Here is a 23351-nt window from a genome sequence, read left to right as displayed (position 1 = left end):
TGTGTTTGAAAATGGAATTATTAATCCCAAATAATGGTGGTAAGAGGGATGGATTTGTTGAATGGAAGAAATCAAATAGTAATCAAGTTTTAGGGTACTATGCCTTTGACACCAATTGAATGTTTGAACTAGTCCTCCTCTAAATTAGTTCTGATCGAAATACCCTGGCATTGGGCCGGCACTGTCCTCAGGAACTGAAAAACAAGCTCCTTGATCACTAACAACCTAGAATAATTTGGCAACATACTTGCTGAAAATGTATGTTAGTACATTTAATAATTAACCTGAGAGAGGGGGATATATACATATAAAACATAGAATGTAATGGTAATGGAAAGATGAAACCAAAGCATTAGAAACAGTTGTTTATATAAATAGTAATCTCTTCTTTTGTGTATTTTTGCATCTAGACCATATTTTAGTAGATTGTAATCCTTGTTTTATCCCCTTGTTTTTTCTCCTTAAGCCTCCTAGCTTAGGATCATCTAAAGCACAACCATCAGATGGGGTCATGAAATGGGTTGTTTTTTTTTCCATTACAAAGTTCTCCCTATGGACTGAAGAATAAACAGAGTTTATATATGTATTATAAAAGTCATACATGTTCATAGAATAAAAATCAAACAGTGAAAAGCATTTAATGTAAAGACAAGTGTTGTTTCCCCATTCCAACCTGCCAAAAGTCACCATTGTTAAGAGTTGATGTGTATCCTTCTAGTTTCCTATATAAATGCAAATTATAAATGTATATTCTGTAACATAACACAAATGGGCTTAACCATACATAGTTTTGTATCTTGGCTTTTTAACTTAATATATATATTAGATTTTTTAAAAAGATTTTTTAAAAGTAATGTCTACACCCATATGAAAGCTCAAACTTACGACCCTGAGGTCAAGAGTTTCACACTCCATGACTGAACCAGCCAGGTGCCCCTATATTAAGATGTTTTTACTTTACGTTTGTTTTTAAAATTCAAAATGTTTTAATTAAGACTGAAATCCCTTTAATCGTCAATCTCTTTCCTGGCCAGTTACCTCCTTTTAAGAAGTAATCACTGTTTCCACTTTGGTGTATATCTTTTAAGGCTCTTTTCTATGTTCTCTATAGAAAATATATAGCATTGATTTTGTGTGTGTATACTTATTTTTTTTTTTTGAGATTTTATTTATTTATGAGAGACACCCAGAGAGAGACCTAGGCAGAGGGAGAAGCAGGCTCCCTATGGAGCCTGATATGGACTTGATTCCAGGACCTCAGGATCACGCCCTGAGCCGAAGGCAGATGCTTAACCACTGAGCCACCCAGGCGTCCTTGTATATTAGATTATACATGAAATCATCCTCTGTGTACTAATATGTATTTAATTTTTTTCACTCAACAATATGTCTTAGAGATTTTTCCATGCTACATGGGAGTTGAGTGGGAGGTTGTCACCACGTTTTATTTATTGTAATTATTTTCACACACTCCTGTCATTGTCTAATGGTATCATGTGCTTACTATATGTGTAAAATTGAGGTCTTTGAAGCTAAATCATGGAGATGATGGTTGCCTACTGAGAGGGTATTCCTAAATTCTCATGTCTTTGGAGGCCCTATATATATATATATTCATATATATATATATATATGAAGCACAGTGGACATAGATTTGTCTTAAAGGTGTCTTCAATGACATTCACATGCCTTTCTCTGAGACAGTAGACCATTGGTATTTCTGTTTATTCCAAGAAGAGGATAGCATATGTCAGAGTTTTAGTTGCCATCAGCATCATCATCATTTGTTTTGGAGTCATTGAGTGCTGTCTTTGTGTATTCTTTGGTTCCTTGTTCCATTTTTTTCACTGTCAGGCCTTTCTGATGTCTCTGCTACCCAGAGTGGTATCAGCAGCCTTAATCCCACGGAGTGTTCCATATGCCCTCAGGTACTTACTATCCAACTCCGTGGCAGCACCTAATGGACATAGGGTGGTGCTGCTACTATCACATCACGTAATGATAACCAGTGACACCCCTGGGCCAGCCAAAGCCTTGGCCGACTGCCATGCAATGAAACAGTAGCTCTTCTAATTAGTTAACCTGTTTCTTGTCACTATTGACTAAACTCGCTGGACAGTTGGGCTGCTAGAGTCCTGTGGGCCACAACTGTCCACAATTTGAATAGCTAATGAGCCATAGGTTACTAACTCTTGAACTACAGGAATCTTTCAGTTATTTATCCCGTCACCATGAATTTCCTTCGGACCTCCATAAATATCTCCATCCTAATCTCCAGCACTTTGAACCTTCTGTGTTACTTTAAAACATTGCTTCCACTTGACTGCATATTTATAAAGGCAGGAGACCTCTTTTAACTACATAGTAGTTTTTTTGCTTATGTAGTAAATAGTGGATGAATAAATACTGTTGGATGAATAAATTGAATTTCAGCCTCTAAAATTGTTTCAAAGCCCACTTATCAGATAGGCGATACTTGATTTGTATGTTTCTAGTCCAAGTGTGTATCAGTGCAGTCCTGTAGGAATTAGTTTTTCCTCTTTATTTTTCCTCCTGTTTTATTGAGCCATTTTTCTTTCTGAATTTTTCTAGATATGATGTCCTTTAGAGCAAGGTGTTAGATTGGTGTTTGTCACACTTTAATGTGCCTATGGTCCACCTGAGGATCTTGCTAAAGTACAGATTCAGTAGGTTGGGGTGGAGCCAGAGAGTCTACATTTCTAGAAAGCTTCAGGTGATGATTGCCACAGGTGGAGCAGGGTGAGGTTGTGGTAACCACACTTTGAAGAGCAAAGTTTTAGATGATCCATAATACTCCCCAAGTACAGACTTGTAAATTCACCTGTATGAAGAGAAATGCCAAGCCCCAGTTCATTTACAAAGACTATAAATAAAGGTGGTGATTTAATAATAACAGAGGTTTGGAAGTTGGGAAATTACTATTATTGCTTTTCTATTGCAATTGACTTGGTCCCCCCGCCCTCCCCCCATTCCCTTTCCAAGCTCATTGTATAAACAGACACGCTTTATACAGGCAAGAAAATTATATTTTAACCACTTCTAAGTTACAAGTGTGATTGTGTGTATAGAGTTCTTAGTCTTCTGTGTGTGTACAACCTAAAGAAATGAGAAAAGTTAGGGACATACAGTTGAAGAAAGTAGTAGGAAGCTAAGCTAGTCTGACCTGGTTCTGACCCTGGCTGCCAAGTCTCCTCCTCTGTGCTTCAGTTTATTCTTTAAAAAATGTGAGTTGTTGGGGTGCCTCAAAAAATCAATGATTTGAAGGTGGTAATTTGTAAATCTGTCTCTGTGTAATTTGGCATCCCAGGTGTACATCTTTAAGAAAACTCATATAAAAAGTAGAATTTATAAGACTGATCAATGTGGTGGTGATTTTTTTCATGCCAAAGAATTCTTAGAGGCTATTACTTTGAGTGGAGCCACTTGTGAATTAATGATGAATCAGAAATTTGAATCAAGAACTCCTTTGAAATTAGAATTGCAATCTTATTTGGTGGGGATATTTTTATTAAAAATTTTTTGCTTTTTATCAGCTTCTTAGGAGCCCAACTATTGTGAAAAACAAGGCAGACTCATATATCATTAGTGGAGCTGGTATAAAATGCAAGTGTTAAATTTGAGGTTACAAAAATCACATGAATAATTTAGAGTGTTCTAACTTTAAAAAAAAACATTATTTGGGATTTAAACATATAAATTAGCTGTGGAAATAAAATTCATTATATCACCTCATCTGGTCTTGTTTTATTTCATTAACTGGTTCTTAAAAACCTTTGTGAGCTGAGTTGCAGCTGAAGAGGTTGGAGACCATTTTTCCTTGGGCCCTTGCCTCACTCCTGAGTGTTGGTAAGAGTAGAGAACTAAGACTTGACACAGCTGTAAAAACAGACAGCGCCTTTGGCCTCAGCACTTTCTCCTGGTGCAGGCACATTTCAGATGTAAATTTCACTTTCTGCCTCTCCTACTAATGAAGTAAGTTTCTTTTGCTGGGTTTGCAGCCAGGTGTGTCCAGTCTTGTGGCTAACCCAGGCGCTTTAGTTAATTTTTCCATTTGTGACATTTCAACCAAACTTAAAAAACAAACATAAAAATTAGCTCAAGGCAGTGGCTCAAAGTGTTAATGGTAACCTTAGGCTGGCTAAACGACTTCCTCTTAGTTCTGCTCTGCCAGACATCTCCACCTTGTGGCTTACAATGAGCAGGTTTAAGCTTTCCAAGCCTTGGAGACTAGGTGGGAAGGAGTAGTTAAGAAATTCTGAGTTTACCCTTATCAGTGGTCCCTGGAATCCCAGTTGTCTCCTCAAGACTTTAGATGACTTCTTGCCAGTACCATTCCAGAATAAGGATGAGCCTCCTGTCATCTGAAGGTCTTTTGTTCTCTCTAGCAGAGCTGCCTCCTGAGACCATGCAGAAGGCCTAGAAAGAGGTGGAGCAGCTGTGGGCTGAACCGGACTTCTTTGTAAAATTCTACTTTTCTTTTTAGAAAACATTTTGCTTTGCAAGATCCTCTGTGATCACACTCCAGACTACCTCTCCAAACTCATTTCCTCTAGCTTTTCTTGAACTGTAAATATGTGAAACCTTCTAGCACATGTGCTTGGCACATAGTAAGCACTCAATGAACATCACACTCCAGCCTTGCTTCACATACTCTTCAGCCAAGTTGAATGCCTTGCTCTTCCTGTCTTATTTATGTCTTTCCTGGTGCAGTACATACACTAGGTTGCCTAAACACCACAGCCCCAATTCCTTTACATCCCTCCATCCCACACTAGAAGCCAGTCCCAGTTGATCCACTAGCTGGAAGTACCTTAGTAATTTATATGTACCCTTCTGGCTATCTTGTATCATTGTTATTCATGAGTATTGACTATCTTCCAGGTGAATTGCCTGGGGGGCTGCATCCCCTGTATCCCTCTTTGTAGTCTCCAAAGTGCTTATCATAGCCCCTTGACTTAATCCATGTCCAGTAAATAACTGACAACAGAAGACCGTTCTGGAAGCCCCCTATCTGTATTAGAAAAAGTGGGGTGGAGAGTTATCCCCCTTTTCATTCTGAGCATATTTGTTTGCTCTGTTAGTCTTAAATACTGTAAGAAAAAAAGAGAAATTGTTTCCCTTACCTTCAAGTTTTTCTCTTTCCATCCATTCCCATCTTCTAATGGATTTGACTAAAACAACAACCAAACCACAAAAAAAAAACAACTTCTACATGAGGCCTTTTATGATTCTAAACAAAGACTTTAAATCTATAAAAGGTGGTAAAAAGAATTATACATACTTTAGTTTTTCTGGAAATCTTCTTCTAGGCCTCTGTAATTCCATTCTGTTTTTCTCCCTACCTCCCCACAGAAATTTTCAAACAAACTCCTCTGTTTTACCATAAGGTAAAAAAATTTGCTATACCTTGCATCTCTAGGTCAGAATTAACACTCACTGCCATCCATAGGTATTGTTTTAAAATATGAGGACCACTTTAAGGACATAGTTTTGCAGCCAATGATACAAATGATGGAGTGTAAATATAAAGCAATTCCTTGGGCTCCAGGTCTTTAAAAATAAAGACATGTTTGTTCCCAGATATCAGTTGTTCTTTTGGAAGTTTTTAAATGTCCTAAGCTGTTGGAGTAGATATTTGTTTATTAGGTGAGAGAAGGCTAAATTCTTAGAAGGCAGAGCAATTTCATTTTGGGATTGGTTCATGAACGTTAGCAGGGCCCAACTGAAATTTATCTTTAGTAGATGCATTCCTTTCTCTGCACAAGTTTCATGACCCCAGGTCTCAGTAGGTAGCAACGATGCATGGAGTATGTACTTTAGGCAGTTTTTTGACTGATCAGATGCCTGGGAGCATACAGGCAGAATGCCAGTCTGATGGCTCATTTCGCCTGTCCTTCTGGGCAGCATACTGGACTCACTTCATTTCAGGGATCATCCCTGAAAGAGAAGTTGTAAACCTTTCTGAAATTGAAATGAAAATAGAGCATGAAACTCCTATCTATGCACATGATCATTTATCTCTCTCACAGCCGGTTTTTTTTTTTTTTTCACAGCCGTTTTTATCTGCAATTATAGTTTGGAAGTTGCCTGAGGTATAATTCATATTTGTTTGCCTTTATATTCCTTTGGTACCTGAAATGGAGCTCTATACTTAGTAGACATTCAATAAATGTTTCTTGACTGAACAAATCCGTAAGTGAATTCGGTCCTCTTTGCTATATCTTCAGTTTACCTCACGGAATTTCTGTAGAAGAAACACAGTGACCTAATTCCATTTTCTTTTTTCTTTCTTTTTTCTTTTTTTTCTAATTCCATTTTCAAAGCCCTGGCTGCCTTGGTGCATTGACACTGTCCTGTCTTTTTAGTACCTTTCTTAAGTACTCTTCATATTAAGTACTCCAAATTCAGTTCATTGTTTCAGAACTGTTTAGCTCTCCAGCCTACCACTTTTTTTTTTTTTCCTTTGGGTGCCCTGTTCCCTTTGGTATCTTTTGTATCATAGTTGTAATACTGCTTAGAGCTGTGTACATTGGGCACAGTTAAAGCCATTTTCCATAATGGTTCTCCTAAATAAACCTCTCAGGAGATGGGATAAATAGCTCCATGAACCTGTTCTTCCTGTGTTTCCAGTCTCACTTCTGATGTCATTGCTATCGATCCAGCCCCTCCAAGCTGGAATTCTTAGAGTCCTCCTCAACTCTTGCCTCATCCTCTGCACCCAAATTGTCTTGTCACTTTTCTGCCCAAAATATGTTTGGATTTTTTCCACTCTTCTGTTTCATTGCTTCTTATCAACCCTCATTGTCTCTCCTTTATTGCACATGACCTCCTAATTAGTTCTGGACTTTCCCCACGCTAGTGAACCCTGTCACCCTATAAACCACCAGAGGTTTTTCCAAATTCCACATCTGATCGTATCCTTCCTCTGTCTAGAAATCCTAGTGCAAAATTCAGATAGCTTAGCAACAGTTTATAGAACCCTTTGTAATTATATAGAACAGGAGAACCCTTCGTAGTTATATAGGAGAATGTTCTTAGAAGACACAGTATTTAGTATTTAGGAATGAAAAGATTTGATGTTTTCACATGGTTTAGCAAAAGAAAAAGCACGTGTGTGTATATGTGGAGAGAGATGAAACAAATATTAAAAATAGTAACAGTTGTGAATCTAAAAATTATACAACTTTTTGTTATATTACTCTTCCATTTTTTAAGTAAGTTTGAAACTTTTCAAAGAGAAAAATGGGGGGAAAGAAATCTTCATATTCTAGCCCCAACCCATCTTTCTAGTCTGATTGCCAGCAGACTTCTCTAATACACAGATATTCATGTGTAGTCACACATTTACACTCAAACACAGGTTTCACTCATGTGAGATTTTCACTGATGCTATAGTATGCCATATTCCTTTATGCTTCTGGGCTTTTGCTTATGTAGTTCCCTTTGTCTGATGTGGTCTTAACACCTGTCTTCTCTGCTCGTAGTACAGTAAGACACAGCTGGATAGTACGTCTTCCATCAAGCTTTTCCTAGCACCTCCCTGCCCCCACCAGCCGACAATATTGGTGTATTTGGCCACTCCCTTCTTTGTATTGTTGCAGCACTTTGCACAAACTCCTACAATAGGACTTAACATGCTCTACTCTAATTGTGGGTTTGTGTAGGTCATGCTCATTAGTTGGAGTGAGGATCCTCGGATTTCTGGTCTAGCACAGAATGCCTAACATAGTCACTCCTCAGATACTTGGGTGAACACAGGTACTTGCCTCTATTATTAGTATCTGGCAGCACTATCTTCCAAATACTGACTTAATGAATGATCTCTTATCACACCTGGGTTCAATTTCTCTGACCATCTTTCCTCCTCAGAAAGTTTCATTTTTCTCTCTGCCCTGCCTCTGGGAATTATAGCTCCATTTATTTTTTAAATGGAAGAAAAAAGATACAATCTCTGCCTCATCATTTATATTTCTAGTTCATTTTATAGAATAGATAAACCTTAGAATGTTAGATTGAGTGCCTTAGAGATTCTTTTGTTCAGTGGCTCTCAGTCTGAAGGGGCTCAGAGGTGTGTGTTTTGAGAAGTCTCCCCAGAGACATTAGAGTCTCAGAGTAAGGACTATAGATTTGGTCTCAGTGGCTCATTTCTCTAGTAAGAAAATGGGGTCCCAATGAAGTTAATTGTTCTGTCCAAGCTCATGCAGCTTTAAACAGCAGAATGAGGACCCAAGCAAGGGTATGCTGATTCCCAGTCTACTGTCCAGCTTTACTACGCTGTGATCCCTCCCGGGGTGTGGGAGGAGGATCAACTTCATGGCAGGTTCCTTCTCCCTAGCCTTTAATCACCTTCCAAAGGCTAAGAGGACAGCTTTTCTTGAATCTCGAGGCATTCCATTTCTTCAGTGCAGTCCCAAGCCCCAGGCCCCTTTTATTCAGTTTCTAATCCAATACGGCAGAGGTTTCCTACTCAACAGGACTCATAGAGATTAAGGGGGAAAAAAAAGACAGGTGAGAATGCTAACAATGTTCTGAATTTGTTTCTTTTTCCAGCATTTAGAGTCTGAATGTCTCCACATCGTCTGAATTTGCCTTAGTTGATTTTACAATTATTTTTCAGAGACTCCTTGGTTGTGTTTTTTTAAGAGTAGAGAACACCGCGACTGAACACCGTGCTCGGAGAGGCTGGGCTGGGAGACTAACAAAGGCAGTATTATACTGCGCACGGCAAAGCCAATAAATGAATTCAGGAGACATCTAGATGTGTTTCTCGAGAAGGGCATAAGGGGGAGGGGTCTGGTGAAAAGGCAGAAAGGTGGGATTAAGATAAATTAAAATGGGGCCAGCATGTTGGATAAGGAGACAGCCTCTTCCTGTTCCCACTATTGCTTAAGATTTTTCATTCTGCTTAGTTCAAAAGTTAAAACTAGTCCGTAACCGTGTTCTTTATACCCTCCCATCCCCCACTCTCTTACATAGGAAAAGAACTTAGTTGTAAAGCTATTTCAGCCTGGTACAGCAGTGTTTATTATTTGAATGCTACCTCTGTGGGGTGTCTATTAAAACTGAAAAGAACCTTCAAATAATCTAGACCAGAGATTTTTCAAAATGTGGTCCCCAGACCAGCAGCCTCAGCATCACTTAGGAATTTGTTAAAAATGCAAGTTTAGGGCCCGACCCTCAATCTGCTGAATCAGAAACTCTGGTGGTAGGGTCCAGCAATCTGTGTTTTCACACACCCTGCAGTTAGAGGGCCACTGCTCTCGTCTGATACGAGAAACTTTTAACATTTAACATTTAACTAATGGAGAAACTGGCTCCAGGAGAGTTGAATAAATTTAACCTAGAAACCAAACGAAGAGCACAACTTGAGTCTCCTGATTTCTGGCTTTTACTGTTCTCCCTGCTGATGGGAGCAGTATCTGGGCATGGGCTGGGAAAGTTGAGGATTTCAGCATAATACAGACAAACAGGTCACCAGTAGTAGTAGCTGACATTTACCAAGAACTTTCTCTTTGCTGTGCACTTTATAAGCACCATATGAACTTTAAATTTTGCAATACTCACATGTGAGATAGGTATTATTTCTATCCTCATTTTACAGATGAATACACTAGGATCAGAGAGGTTAGTGGATTCGTTTCCTGTAGCTGCTGTAACAACTAGCCATAAACTTGGTAGCTTAAAACAAATTCATTCTCTCATAGTTCTGAAGGCCAGAACTTCAGAACTTCATGGCCAAAATGGAGAACTTAGCAGGACTGTGCTCCTTCTGGAGGTTAGGGGAGAATCTGTTCTTTGCCCTTTCCAGCTTCTTGTGGCTGCTGGCATTCTTTGGCTTGTGGCCACATCACTCCAATTTCAGCCTCCCTCTTTAAGGGTCCATGTGATTACATTTAGGGCCCACCTGGATAATCCAGAATAACCTCCCCATCTGAAGACTCCTAATCATAGCTGCAAGGTCCTTTCTTCCCCATATAAGATGCATTTCCCAGGTTCCACGAATTAAGATGTAGGTATCTTTTAGGAAATTATTATTCCACCTACCGGTAAGGTAATTTAATCAGTCTTACATAGTAAATATGAGAGTCTGGATTAGAACCCAAACCTGCTGCCAAACTTTAGAGCCCATGCTCTTAATCACTACTTTACTGCCTGAAAAGATCACTAAGAACTATGGCTGTAACATAAACATTAAGATTTTTAACTTAAGCGTTGTTTCCTTCTTCCTCTAACTTGCATAACATTACTTGTCACATGACACTGAACCTCCAAGTCCTTAGGCATGTCTGTATGTTGGTCTTCACGCCAGTTAAATTGTTAGCTCCTAGAGGGCAGAGATTGTATCTTTTTTTTCCTTCCATTTAAAAAAAATGGAGCTATAATTCATCTGCCATAAAAGTCACCATTTTAAGTGCTTTTTTAAAAAGTAAATTCACAGTGTTATGCAACCGTCACCACTATCTAATTCCAGAACATTTTCATCACCTCAAAAAGAAACTAAGCCCTATAGCAGTCACTCCCCATTCCTCTTTTACCCCAGCCCCTGGCAACCACTCCTGTAACTTCTGTCTCCATAGATTTATTCTGGGCATTTCATACGAATGGAATCATAATATGTGGACTTTTCTTTCTGTCTCCTTTCTTTTTTTTTTTTTTTTAATTTTTTTTAATTTAAATAAATTTTTAATTTATTTATGATAGTCACAGAGAGAGAGAGAGGCAGAGACATAGGCAGAGGGAGAAGCAGGCTCCATGCACCGGGAGCCTGATGTGGGATTCGATCCCGGGTCTCCAGGATCGTGCCCTGGGCCAAAGGCAGGCGCCAAACCGCTGCGCCACCCAGGGATCCCTTCTGTCTCCTTTCACTTAGCATCATGTTTTCATGGTTCATCCATGTTATAGCATGTGTCAGTACTTCATTTCTTTTTACGGATAGTCTATTGTATGAATATGCCACATTTTAGTCTCATTTATCAGTTGGTGGGCATTTGGGTTGTTTCCATTTTTTGGCTCTTATGAATAATGCTGCTGTGAACATTCGTGTACAGGTTTTTGTCTGAATATGGGTTTTCTGTTCTCTTGGGTATATTACTGAGGAGTGGAATTGCTGGGTCATACAGTGATGTTAGGTTTAACTTTTGAGCAATTCAGAGCATTTTGTGTCAAGTTTGAATTTTAGCATGACATCCATTGTTATTTGTTTATAATGAAATAGCATTCTCAAAATAAGTAGTCTTAATCATATTTCTCATCTCACTGCCAAATAAATATTTACACCTATAATTTTTGATAGTAAAGAGAAGGAATGGGTGGTGTGGTATAATGCCCCAGTTCTGGCCAGCCTGGCCACTCTCTGAGTGAGCTCGAGTAAGTCAAATCACCTCACCTCTCTGGGGAGGAGAGCTAGATGATTTCTAAATTCTCTTCCAGACTTAACATTCCGCAACTCTGTGAGAGTCTGAAAAGCTAGCCTTGTGTTAAATCCCAGAGCTTGTGTTCTGTTTTTTTAGCAGTTCATCATTCTCTGTCTGATTTCTGTTCCCAGACACAAACAAGATTTACCCATCTCTTCCTCCATTTTATTGTGGCCTGCTAGCTTCCAGGTACTCTGCTAGGCACTGGAGTATACAGATGATGAAGATATTGTCCCCAATTCCCCAGTCTTATAGGAAAAGACACACATATGAAGCAGGTGATTACAATATTAAGAGATTGTGATATTTAAAAATTGCTGAGAAGGCCCAAAGGAGAGAAGCTTGGGGTAGATGACATTTGGGTTGTATCTTTTCAGAAAAGTTTTTAATAGACAAGAGAAACCCTCCCCCCCGCCCCCCGCCCCAGGCAAAGGAACAGTGTAGGTAGAGGCAGGATGGTGTGAGAGGACAGAGCATGTTTGCCTTTGTATGGTAACTTTTTTCCTTTTCCTGCAGTGCTGAAAGTAGACTCTTTTTATCCAGACTAGCTCCCATTTTGAGATCCTTTTGGGTGTCCAATATTCAGACTCATTGACTCAAAGGTCTGCAAAAGAACCTATTTTGTCTAAGCCGTGGCCACCTGTAGATCTTTTCCCCTGTTTTTCTTTTCTTTTTTTTTAAAAGATTTATTTATTTATTCATGAAACACACACACACACACACACACACACACACACACGGAAGCAGAGGCATAGACAGAGGGAGAAGCAGGCTCCTCACAGGGAACCTGATGTGGGACTCGATCCCCGGACCTGGGATCATGCCCTGAGCTGAAGGCAGACAGTTCAGCCGCTGTTTTTTAAGGGTACTTCAGACTCAATTTCAGAGTAATGAGGTTTCCTGAATGGCTAAGAAGCCTTGATCAAGATTTGGGTTTTCTCCTAGCATCAGCTTAGTTTGGGCTCCCTGCAAATACCCTCTGGTCCCCCTGAGGGTTTTAGTTACATAAAAATATCGGGAACGTAAAATTTAACAATATGATCAGCACAGCACAAACTAGATTTCTAACCTTTGACTAGAAACATATATGGAAGGCTTTGTGTTTTAAACTGCCCCCTTCCCAGCCTCCTAGCCTTCATGAGAGGTCATTGTACAGCTCTTTCCATGGTCACTGTTCTCTTCCCTTTTACTGGAGGGCAAAACTAGGGCAGAGAAATAATTTTTATTCACTTCTGAAAGGTTACAGTAATAAAGAAACTCTTGTTAACATCAGAGAACGTTGCAGCCAAGAGTTTTCACAGTCTGGCATTGTTTATTTTACATGTAATTTGGAACCTTCTGCACTCTTAAAATATTGGCACAAAAATGTTTTAACTGTTGAAGTACTTCATTGCATGCAGCAGTAGTGTGGTGTCAGAGGGGCAGCAGGGCTCTGGAGAGCTCTTTTGCCCTGTTCCTGTTGGAGAGAAAAATGGTGTAAGTGTGCATATGTATGTATGTGCACATCCACATCCACTCAACTGTAGATTATCCTCTCTGCATTTAGAATTAAGAACTTTCTCTGTTCTGATGAATGTACACGTTTCCCTTTATTTAACGATGAGAATGGTATAACAATCCTGCTTCCCTGTTGCCATGGCTGCCAGCAAGTACAGAGCTTCCCTTATTTATGTATTTGATATAATTTTTCATTATCCTCTTTCCCTCACACATACCCTTTATTAACGCTTTTACTTTTTTTTTTCTTTTTGGTTGAGATGTATATTTTGGGCCAGATTCTGACAGGCATTCTACAGATCTCGTCTCACTTACAAATTGCCTGGTTAGAGAGAAGAGTGTGCCCATTTTGCAGCTGAAGAGAACTGAGGGGCAGAAAAAGTCAAAGAACTAGGCTGTGGTCACCATAGTAAGTCACAAGTCCAGGTCTGACTGATTTTCAAACTTTTGGCCATACCACAGGCCTTTCATTAGAAGCCAACTTGAACCTTTTTTGGAAGTAGGTAGAATACAAGAACAAGCAAATGAACTAATGACTAACCTATTCATTGACAGGATCACTGGTGTTGATCGAGATAGTAATACACAGAAGTATCTGGCTCTATCAAATGGTTGATTTTTTTTCTTTAAGATTTTATTTATTTATGTATTAGAGAGAGAGAGTACACAGCAGGGGGAGAGTAGAGGAAGAGGGAGTAAACAGACTTCCTGTTGAGCATGGAGCCCAGTGAGGCTATCCCAGGACCCTGAGATCATGACCTGGGCCAGAGTCAGATGTTTAACCAAGTCACCCAGCACCCAGGTGCCCATCAAAGGCTTTTTGTTGTTATTGTTTTCATAGGTTGAAATTAAGATTTGAAAACCATTACAGAAGGATCCCATTATTAAATGGGAAGAGTGTTGGAGTGGTGATTGGGTTTCCATAGTACCAGGCTCTGCTTGGCTCTTAGAGTTTGGAGGACCTTCCCTTTCCCCCATCTGCTTTTTGTCCTGTGGGCTTAAAATAGAGCTATTTATATTAACCTTGTTAAGACCCAGGGATTCCCCGAGTCTGATCATGCTCTCTCTAACCTGTCTGGTCTGCAAACAGTGGCCTGCTGCCCCATAAGCTCTTCTTCCCTCAAATCTTTCTTCCTTGGTCTCCAAAATGGAGCATTGGCAAAAGAGGCAGAGGTTACCCCCACCTGGGCCCCTGCTGAGCTCTATAGAGCTGTCAAGCCAGAACCTTTTCCAGGGATCTCCAACAGAGGCCTCCTTGCTCTGTAGGAGTTCTACTCTGCCTCTGAGAAAAGGATGCTCTGCTGTCACGTATGTATGTATGTAACTTCCCAAGCACTTAACTCCTATCATAGGGGCTTTGGAGCCAGACAGACGTGGGTTCTAATCATACTGTGCCATAATTAAGACCTGAGCAAATCTCTTAACCTTACATACCTCCACTCCTTTCTCTGTAAGATGAGTCACATACAGTGTGTGACTACAACAGTATGATACTAGTAAAGACTTAGCACAGTGCTTGGCACATTTTAGTAACTTGATAAAATGGGCACTGTTTGGACCCTTCCTATAACACCTAGCATTGGCTGCCTTATTTCAAGAAGATGAATGTACACATCTGTCATGCCTCACTGGATTCTGACTCTCCGGAGGACAGAGATCATATTTTTCATCTTTGTATTCTCTGTTCTGCCTGGCATAGGTCATGTGCATTGCAGGCACTCAGGTGATGTTGGCTGAATCTGTTAGGATGACTAGGACAGAGCATGGCGGCCATGAATGTTTTAGTTTCTCCATCTGAACCTGGGGAAATAGTAACCCCTTATTTTGGAGCCTTTGAGGACAATTTAAAACGATATGTGTGAAGTGTTTGGAGCCCTTTGAAAGGAGGGTACTGGGGAAATTAATGGTGTTTTTGCTGTTCTTGGGAAAGCCCTTTGTGGTTCCCAGCGAATAAATTACTTGGAGTGAGTTTTCTAACACCTCCTACTCTGCTCTGTTCAACTAAGGCTTTTTTTTTTTTTTTTTTAAATTACTGTCTGCTGTAATACTTCTTTTGCTCTGACTTATAAAGATATATATTTTTGGTTTTGGACTTTTGACTCCTTTCTGCTCCCAGGAGAGAAATTTCTATCAGAATAATAAAAGGTGTAAACTGTGTGTGTTGCCCCTTTTGTAGGCTTTGGGCAGTTCAGCTGCTGGGGTTAAGAATCAGCAGACTTGTGGTTTGTGCCTGGTTGTGGGGGAAGTAGGAGACCATTCCCATTAAGCACTCAGTGGCATTCTCAGTGTCTCCCACACTACTACTTTCATCCCTGTCCTATGCCCTTCTGCTAAGATTCTTTGGATTTCAAATGAATTCTAGTGTCTTTGGTATTTTGAGTACAGATAATTTATGGCTATACCTCTTCTCTTTCAAAGACAGGAAGTGTTTATCCTCTACTGTGCTTTAGGTCCTAAGCTGAGTTGCCTGCCAAAAACGATCCTCCTCCTAGAGGAAGGAGAGGAGGGGAGAGTCGAAAAACTACTCACTAGTTTTGGAATCAAAAGACTAAGGAATTAAACATGGGTTCACCATTAATCAGCAGACGCAGGTGAAGAGTCTAGACGAGATTATTTCTCTCTTTCTTTTTAAAGATTTATTTATTAATTTTTAGAGCGAGAAAGAGTGCACACATGAGAGTTGGGGTGTGGTAGAGGGAGAAAGAGAATCCCAAGCAGACTCCCCACTGAGCATGGAGCCTGATGTGGGGCTTAATCCCATGACACCAATATCATCACCTGAGCTGAAACCAAGAGTTGGACACCTAACAGACTGAACTACCTAGGCACCCCTGGCCCATATTATTTTTAAGAGCCCTTCCAGCTTGAAAAAATATGAGATAAGAGTTTTCCAGCCCAGCATAGAATTCACAGGAGGGAACAGCAGTTTGTCAGACTTCCAACTTACTCTCCAAGCTTCTTTTGCTCTGTAGCCTTGGAAGAACTGGTCTTTTCTCTATTATCCTCAGCTCAAAGGCCCAGAAGAGACTAGAGTGGTTTGGGGACCAGAGGGGGATTCAGAACATGCTGGAGTTATCTGGTCTGAAGCCATGGGTAGACATGGATGGCAGAAGAATCCCACTTGGTGATGACCCTCAGATGCTGTTTTAAAGAAGTCCAGACTGCTCTGGCTGATGGCAGGAAGCCTAAGTCAGGGCTAGCTCTCACTGGTCAGAACTGCAAAGCAGTCAGCGTTTACATTTTGTGCCATTTCAGTGGCTGGCAATCTCCTTGGAGATTGACGGGCACAAAGATGATCCTAATTTAATCTTTTCCAGTTGAGGACACTTAGTCCTGGCAAGAAAAATATAGTTTGTTTGGGGGTCACAATAGCAGAGCAGAGATTAAAACTCACTGTTGATTTATTCTCTTCTTTTCAGTACATCGTACTATCACCTTTGCTGTTCTCTAGAGCTGCTATACATACCTCCATTTGTCTTCCTAGGTTACTGCTCTTTTGATCATTCTCTCTTAAGGTCAGTGTTCTAGTGTCTAGCACAGTGCTTAGTACATAATAGGCCTTCATCAAATGTTAGTGGATAAGTAAATGAACTCAAAGAGTCTATTCCTAACTTCTTACCAGAATGAGAATCAGTTCTTTACTGCTACCTTACCTGATAAACTCATTCATACTAAATTGTTGATGGATGCTAATAGGATAATGTTTTAATGGTCGCAGATAACTTTTGCATTTTTAGCAATGTTAATAGTGTCTTCAGCAAAAGGAATGATTGTAGTAGCACTGTGGGGACCTCTTAGGGTAAGGCAAGATTATTAGTACCCTTCACTTTGTGAAGCCAGAAGGTAGGCAACTGTCTGCGCTTTACTCCCGTGAGTTTAATCCTGCACTGGACACTACCAGAGGACAGTGGCTCTACTAAAGACGGGATGACTACGTGAAAAACTTCTGGAAGTTAAGGGGGGGGGGTCACACCTGGGGTACAGTAGAGACAGACATTGGCTATAGCTGCCCTGGATGTGCTGTATTTCCGGATCCATTGGTGAGGCAGTTGTAACAGTCCTCTTCCCCATTTCCCTAAAATGCTGGATGAAAATACTGTGGTGATAGACCTGAAGGGGCCTAGCTAGAAAGCAGGGACTTCTTCCTCCACGTCAATGCTGTCTGTTATAGCTGCTCTTTCTGAGTGGCAGTGATATGCACCATAAATGTAACACGTCTGGTCCTCCAAGGAGCAGGAAGAACCACAACCACTCTCTGGACATGAGCTGTATTACTGACGCTTACATCTAGTCCTAACCTCGCTGTCCACTCGCTGCCGGCTGCTTCACTGATTCCCCGCCTCCCGACCCTCTTCCATCTTAGATGCATCTTGCAAATCATTTAACAGCCTGTCTCATCTTCTTAAACACTGCTTATGTCAAATACTCATTACACAGAAACTCACGGTGTCTCCTGGTGACCTGCTAGCTATACGCCATCCCCTTAACCTGTCTTCAGGGTTTCTTGTGATTCGCCATCATTTGATTATCTTTTCTGCCTGCAGAGCTTTTCCTTCAGTCTCTGCCCATCCACATTCTACTGACTCCCCCTGAAACTCTCTCTAACCACTCCAGATTGACATTTGTGTCTTACTTTGCCAGTATGATGGTACCTTTCTTGAGTATGAGGATCTTGGGGCATCCTCCAGTAGCCTTCTCAGGGTCCAGCACAGAGCACAGGAAATGCTTCTTGATCTGATCAAACAAGTAGTTTTGTTGCAATGCAAGAGGCTCCAGGGGAGAGTAGAAAGAAAAAACTTGATGGGTATTGAGATAGCTATGCTAAATATAAGGGTAAAACATATTCTGAATAATATATTCTTTTTTTAAAAAAAGATTTTATTTATTCATTTGAGAGAAAGAGCGTATGTGTGCACAGTGGCAGCAGGGCCGGGGGCTGGCGGGAGGGAAGGCAGAGGGAGAGAGGGAGAAGCAGACCTCCCGCAGGGAGCCTGACTGGAGGGCTGGATCCCAGGACCTGGAAATCATGACCTGAGCTGAAAGCAGATGCTTAACCATCTGAGCCACCCAGAAACCCCTAAATAATATTTTCTTGATAAATTTTCCTCTGCTATCCCCTTGACTCTTTCTTATCTGGCACGGTGGTGGAGAGCAGAGTGATAGAGATGAAGGCAGGAGGCTTTCCAGTCTCCCTCCCTCCCAGTTCCCAGATGCTCTGCACTGGCATAAAGTGTTTACTCAGTGCCTGCTATGTGCTGGGTACTGTGCTAGGGATACAGATGGGACCATGTGACCTGTCCAGGAATATGCAGTAAAGCTTCCATCACATGTTCTTGCTTCTGTCTCTTAGCAGCTTCTCCTACCTTTACATCAGGGCTTGTCAGCATTTAGCAATAGCCGACTCCCATCCTATCCCCTCATCAGAACACCATACACAGCACTGGGCAGTTCTCATTTTAGGAGTCTTGAACAACAGGATTTGGGCAGTAGCACTAAAATTAGTATCTAACATTCTGAATATTTTATTTTGCCCTTTTCCCCTTCTTAGAATATAAGCTCTAGGAGTTCAAGTATTGTGTCTCTCTCCCTTTTTTTTTTTTTAAGATTTTATTTTTAAGTAATCGACACCCAATGTGGGGCTCTAACTCACAACCCCAAGATCAGGAGTCGCACGCTCTACAACTCAGCCAGCCAGGCACCCCTGAATTGGCTCTTGTTTATTTGCTAGAACAGTGTTTGGTGGATGGTTAATACTGAATATACATCTGTAGATGAAAGCACAATTGAATTTTTCCCCCTCCAGGTCCAGCAGCATTATTTATTTTATGGCTCTGTTAAGGATTGTTTTATTCATTTATTCATTTAGGGAACATTTTTGTCCCTCACCATGTGCTAATCTCCAAATCCTTTTGGTAGAAGGTATATTAGAGAGAAATGATCTTACAGGGCTTACAGTCACTAGCCTATGGCAAAAAGAGAAATGAAGTCGAATCTTTCCTAGATTAGGTTCTACACTACATAGATGAACCAGTAAGATTTGAGTTCACCTGTTTTGTTTGTTTGTTTGTTTTGTTGTATTTTCACTGCAGACTTTCCTAGGGAGGCTGGCCCAGCACAGTACCGAGTATGATGGCAGGAAGGTGCGGGAAACTAGGCAGCCCCCAGGGTCTGAAAGGAGGAATGGAGCCTGGCAGCCTGGCACCTCTGCTCAGGTGGAGAAATGGGTTGGGTTTGTAACTTGCTTTCTAACGCAGAATCACAGTGGTTGAGAGCCCTTGGACAGCAAAGCCAGACTAGGCTCAGACCCCATGCCAGCTGTGTGACCTTGGGTAAGGTCCATAGTGTCTGTGCTTCCATTTTTTCTCTGTAGAAAGGGATGCCTATTGTATGTACCTCACCTTACAGTAGTATGGGGGTTTAAATGAGTTATCACATGTGAGACTCTTTTATTACTAGGTATTTGTATCTGGCATGATAATTAAAATAGAAAAAAAAAAGGCAGTTTTCATAGTTTATTATTTTTTTTGAAAGATTGATTTTTTTTTAAATTTTTTTATTTATTTATGATAGTCACAGAGAGAGAGAGAGGCAGAGACACAGGCAGAGGGAGAAGCAGGTTCCATGCACCGGGAGCCCGACGCGGGATTCGATCCCGGGTCTCCAGGATCGCGCCCTGGGCCAAAGACAGGCGCTAAACCGCTGCACCACCCAGGGATCCCTTCATAGTTTAGATGGCAAAACTGAATCTCAGAGATTTGTCTTCCAGAGTCACAGTGTGAGGAAATGGAGCTACTTGGGCCTAGAGTTTACTTAAATTTCAAAGCATTTCTAAGGTCCAAGTGGAACTTGAATACAGATCGCCAGAGAAAGCAGCTCTTTAATAGATACAGCATCCCAACTGAGATTTTTTTTTTTTAAGATTTGATTCATTCATTCATGAGAGACGCAGAGGGAGAAGCAGGCTCCATGCAGGGAGCCTGATGTCAGACTCGATCCTGGAACTCTGGGATCATACCCTGAGCCGAAGGCAGATGCTCAACTGCTGAGCCACCCAGGTGTCCCATCAACTGAGGTTTTCTTTTTCCTTTAGGCAAAATGTTTATACTGTTCATCTCACCATTGGCCTTCTCATTACTTGAGCAGGAGCCCTTCTACCAGAATCCAAGCTCAGCCATTCGCAGGATACTTCTACAGCATTCTTTCAGAGGAATGGCACTTGTCTTGAGTCTTGAGACAAAAGAATATTGGACTAGGACTCAGATGACATTGTTCTGTGAACATCACCATCTATGAGTGGAGTGACAATGGGTGACTCCCCTTTCTGAGCTTTTGTTTGCTCATCTCCAGAGGAGGGACCAGCCTGTTTCTCAGGTTACCACAGGGACAGTATTTGGAAAATTGTATGAATCTGAGCAGTGAGCAGTAAGGAGACAGTGGTGAAAAACAAGCATTGTCTTTGGGGATGTAGACTTTGGCCTGACCTCCTCTGCCCAGCGGGAGTCACAGTTAACATATGTGATCCAGTTACTTAGGGTAGCCCATCTCTTTTGCTCCTCGCTACTGCAGAGAAAGAGAAGACAGGACTGTTTAGTAGAAGGGCTAGGAACCTCAAGATTGGGAAGGGGGTAGATTTTGGATCCTCAGAGAATGTTGTTTTCCAGGCAGCATGATGTGTCTGTCTGGGAACTGCTGAGTGAGAAAGGACAGTGTTGCTTCCAGGTCTTCTGGGATGTTTAGATCTTTGGCATCCAGGACAAGGGATAGTGCCTAGGCTCCATTAGCAAAGTACTTACTAGCATGTTAATTATCCATTTTCATCTGTTTTGCTTAGATGTCTGTGCACTTGAGATGGCCAGTACTGGTGGGGAACAAGCATCCTGTAAGTTTTCCACTGTCCCCAGTCTGCTTAAATTTAATTTAAAAAATCAATTAAAAAAGTAATGTTGTGCCTGCAGCTTTCTTGTACTCAGAAGTCCAGAAGCGAGATCCAGGGTATATTTGGGAGCCTGCAAGTATCTCTGGAAACCTAAGGTGTGTCAGCATCTTGCTGACAGTGATCAGACCTCATAACTGCAGGTAGAGTGCAGAGGACCCAGATGAGTGATATCCACTAATGTGTAGTGAATAGATTGCTGGGATAGAGGGTCAGGCTCGTAGGCCCTGGTGTTCTGTACTCCTGCTCCACTGGAGACGCCTGCCGGGCTCAAGCTAAGTACACATCTTGCTCATATTACATCTTGTTCAAGTAGGATTTTCCATTACTGCAACACAGGAGACATTGAGGGCACTGTGGTTGCTAAAACCCTATAAGATTGGTTGTCTGCCCTGAGTGTGACCAAGGTCAGAAAGTCATCAGCTTATGATTACATATTAACTGTTGCATTCTTTTTTCAGCTAGCATTCAGTGAGGTCTGATTATGTGTGAGTCACAGCCTCCTCCCCTTACACCTAATAATCAAACCCTGTCAATCCTGTTGTAGACATTTCTCTTGAAAGCCTTCCTTTCTCTTTATTCCTCTTTCCACTTATGTTAATTCAGTTCCTTACCAACTCTCACCTGGGCCATTGGTGCAGCCTCCTCTGGTACTCCTACCTCTGGCTTTTCCCCCTACTTTGTGGTCTGTACTTTATACTTCTCGAATTAATTTTTGGAAATAAATCTGTCCATGCAACTTCTCTGTGCTTAGACCTTCTCATGCATTCAGGGCCATTTCTAATCACACACATACTGCCTTTCTAGTTTGGCCTCTGCTTCTTCCCATTCATGGCCTCTTTGTTACAGATTTTCCTCTGAAAATGCAGTATTTGTTTACCTCTCTATGGCTTTGCACATACTGTTCTTTCAGTCTGAGAGGTAGTAATCCCTGTTCACCCTTTAATATCTAATATAATAAATGTTGCTTTATCTCTGAAGCCTTTCATGCCCCAGACTCACTACTGCCATTTTTTTTTTTTTTTATAGTGTGCTAGGTGTTTCATTTGTGTGTGGTGTGTCTTTCACATGAGATCACAGACTTCCTCAGGATAGCTACTGGGTTTCATTCGTCCTTTATGTCCACTGCATGCTATAATGCCTTATATCTAGTAGGCACTCAGTAGATGCTTAGTGAAAGGTACAAGACGATGTAGAATTCCACACTTGGACAGCTTGTGGTCTGCAAGGAACATAAGTTACTTCATGATACTACTGCTCAGAACGGGATAAATATTGTAAGAGAGGCTTTAATGTATACACATGGTTTTTTTTTTTTTTTTTTTTTTGTGTGTATACACATGGTTAAGTCACAGATTGAAATTCTTGTTTGAGAAAAATTATTTATAATTGAGATTTTCTTTTTTTGTTGTTGTGGTAAAATATACATGATTATTATCATTTTAACCCTTAACAAGAGTACCATTTGGTGGCATTAAATGCATTCACAATGTTATGTAACCAGCATCACTATGTATACCAATTTTTTCATCATCCCCAACAAAAACTGCCTCATTTCCACTCCCCAAGTCCTGTAGGCCTCCTTGCCTATCCTGGTACCTCACAGAAGGGGAAATCATATAATATTTGTCCTTCTCTATCTGACTTAATTTCATTATGTATAATGTTTTCAAGGTATATGCATATTGTAGCATATATCAGTTTCATTCCTTATTATGGCTGAATATTATTCCATTTCATGTAGATACCACATTTTGTTTATCCATTCATCTGTTGATGAATGCTTAAGCTTTTCCCACATTTGGCTATTGCGAATACTGCTGTTATGAACGTTGCTGTACAAGTATCTGTTCCAGTCTCAGCTTTCAACTCTTTTGGGTATCTACTCAGGAATGGAATTACTAGGTCATAGAGTAGTTCTGTGTTTAACTTTGTGAGAAATCACCAAACTGTTTCTCACAATGCTGTGCTATTTTACATTCCTACCGGTATTGCTTGAGAATTCCAGTTTTTCTGCATCCTCGCTAACACAATTTTCCTTTTCCTTTTTTTTTTTTTTTAAGTTATAGCCATCCTAATAGGTGTGAATGGAATTATCTTTTGCTTATTATACTTCAGGTGATTGCCTTGCTGATTGGTTCTACCTTGATTATTGGTCATTAATGACCACTAATAAATAAAACTTTTCACTTTCCAAATCTTGTCTTCGGTAACAGAAAACCAAAGCCTAATCAAGACTTTTGTGCACTGGCACTTGTTAGCAGAGCATAAGCCCTTTGTTAAACTTGGAGGTGTAAGCAAAAGGGCACTTCTTAGAAAGTTTCTTAGTTATTCTTCTGTATCACTTGTTATAGAACAGACAAGGATCAGAGGTCTGTTAATGTTTAACCTGTTGACTTTAGAGAGTTAGTTGAATATTATCTCTTTAGAATGATCAGTGAGAGAGGAAAAACTGAGTTGTCCACTTTGTGTTTTCTTACCCTGAC

The 23351-nt window shown here is 40.7% G+C and overlaps 1 protein-coding gene across 6 annotated transcripts in view; it reads left to right on the top strand.

Moving 5' to 3' along the window:
• UQCC1 (ubiquinol-cytochrome c reductase complex assembly factor 1) overlaps positions 1 to 23351 on the top strand; it is a 99148-nt gene that overhangs the window by 55965 nt on the left and 19832 nt on the right. For 2 of the 6 annotated variants that reach the window (XM_077872885.1, XM_077872882.1), the window contains 2 exons: positions 19022 to 19144; positions 20764 to 20811. The exons of 2 other annotated variants lie outside the window; for them this stretch is intronic. In XM_077872885.1, coding sequence (XP_077729011.1) covers positions 19022 to 19144; positions 20764 to 20811 — 171 coding nt within the window. The remainder of the gene's footprint in view (positions 1 to 19021; positions 19145 to 20763; positions 20812 to 23351) is intronic. 2 more of the 6 variants (XM_077872886.1, XM_077872884.1) reach the window with 2 other exon arrangements.

The sequence above is a fragment of the Canis aureus genome, chromosome 26 (assembly GCF_053574225.1).
Source record: "Canis aureus isolate CA01 chromosome 26, VMU_Caureus_v.1.0, whole genome shotgun sequence".
Classification (NCBI taxonomy): domain Eukaryota; kingdom Metazoa; phylum Chordata; class Mammalia; order Carnivora; family Canidae; genus Canis; species Canis aureus.
The sequence above is the reverse complement of the archived record's forward strand: the minus strand, read 5'-3'. Positions and strand labels throughout refer to the sequence as shown.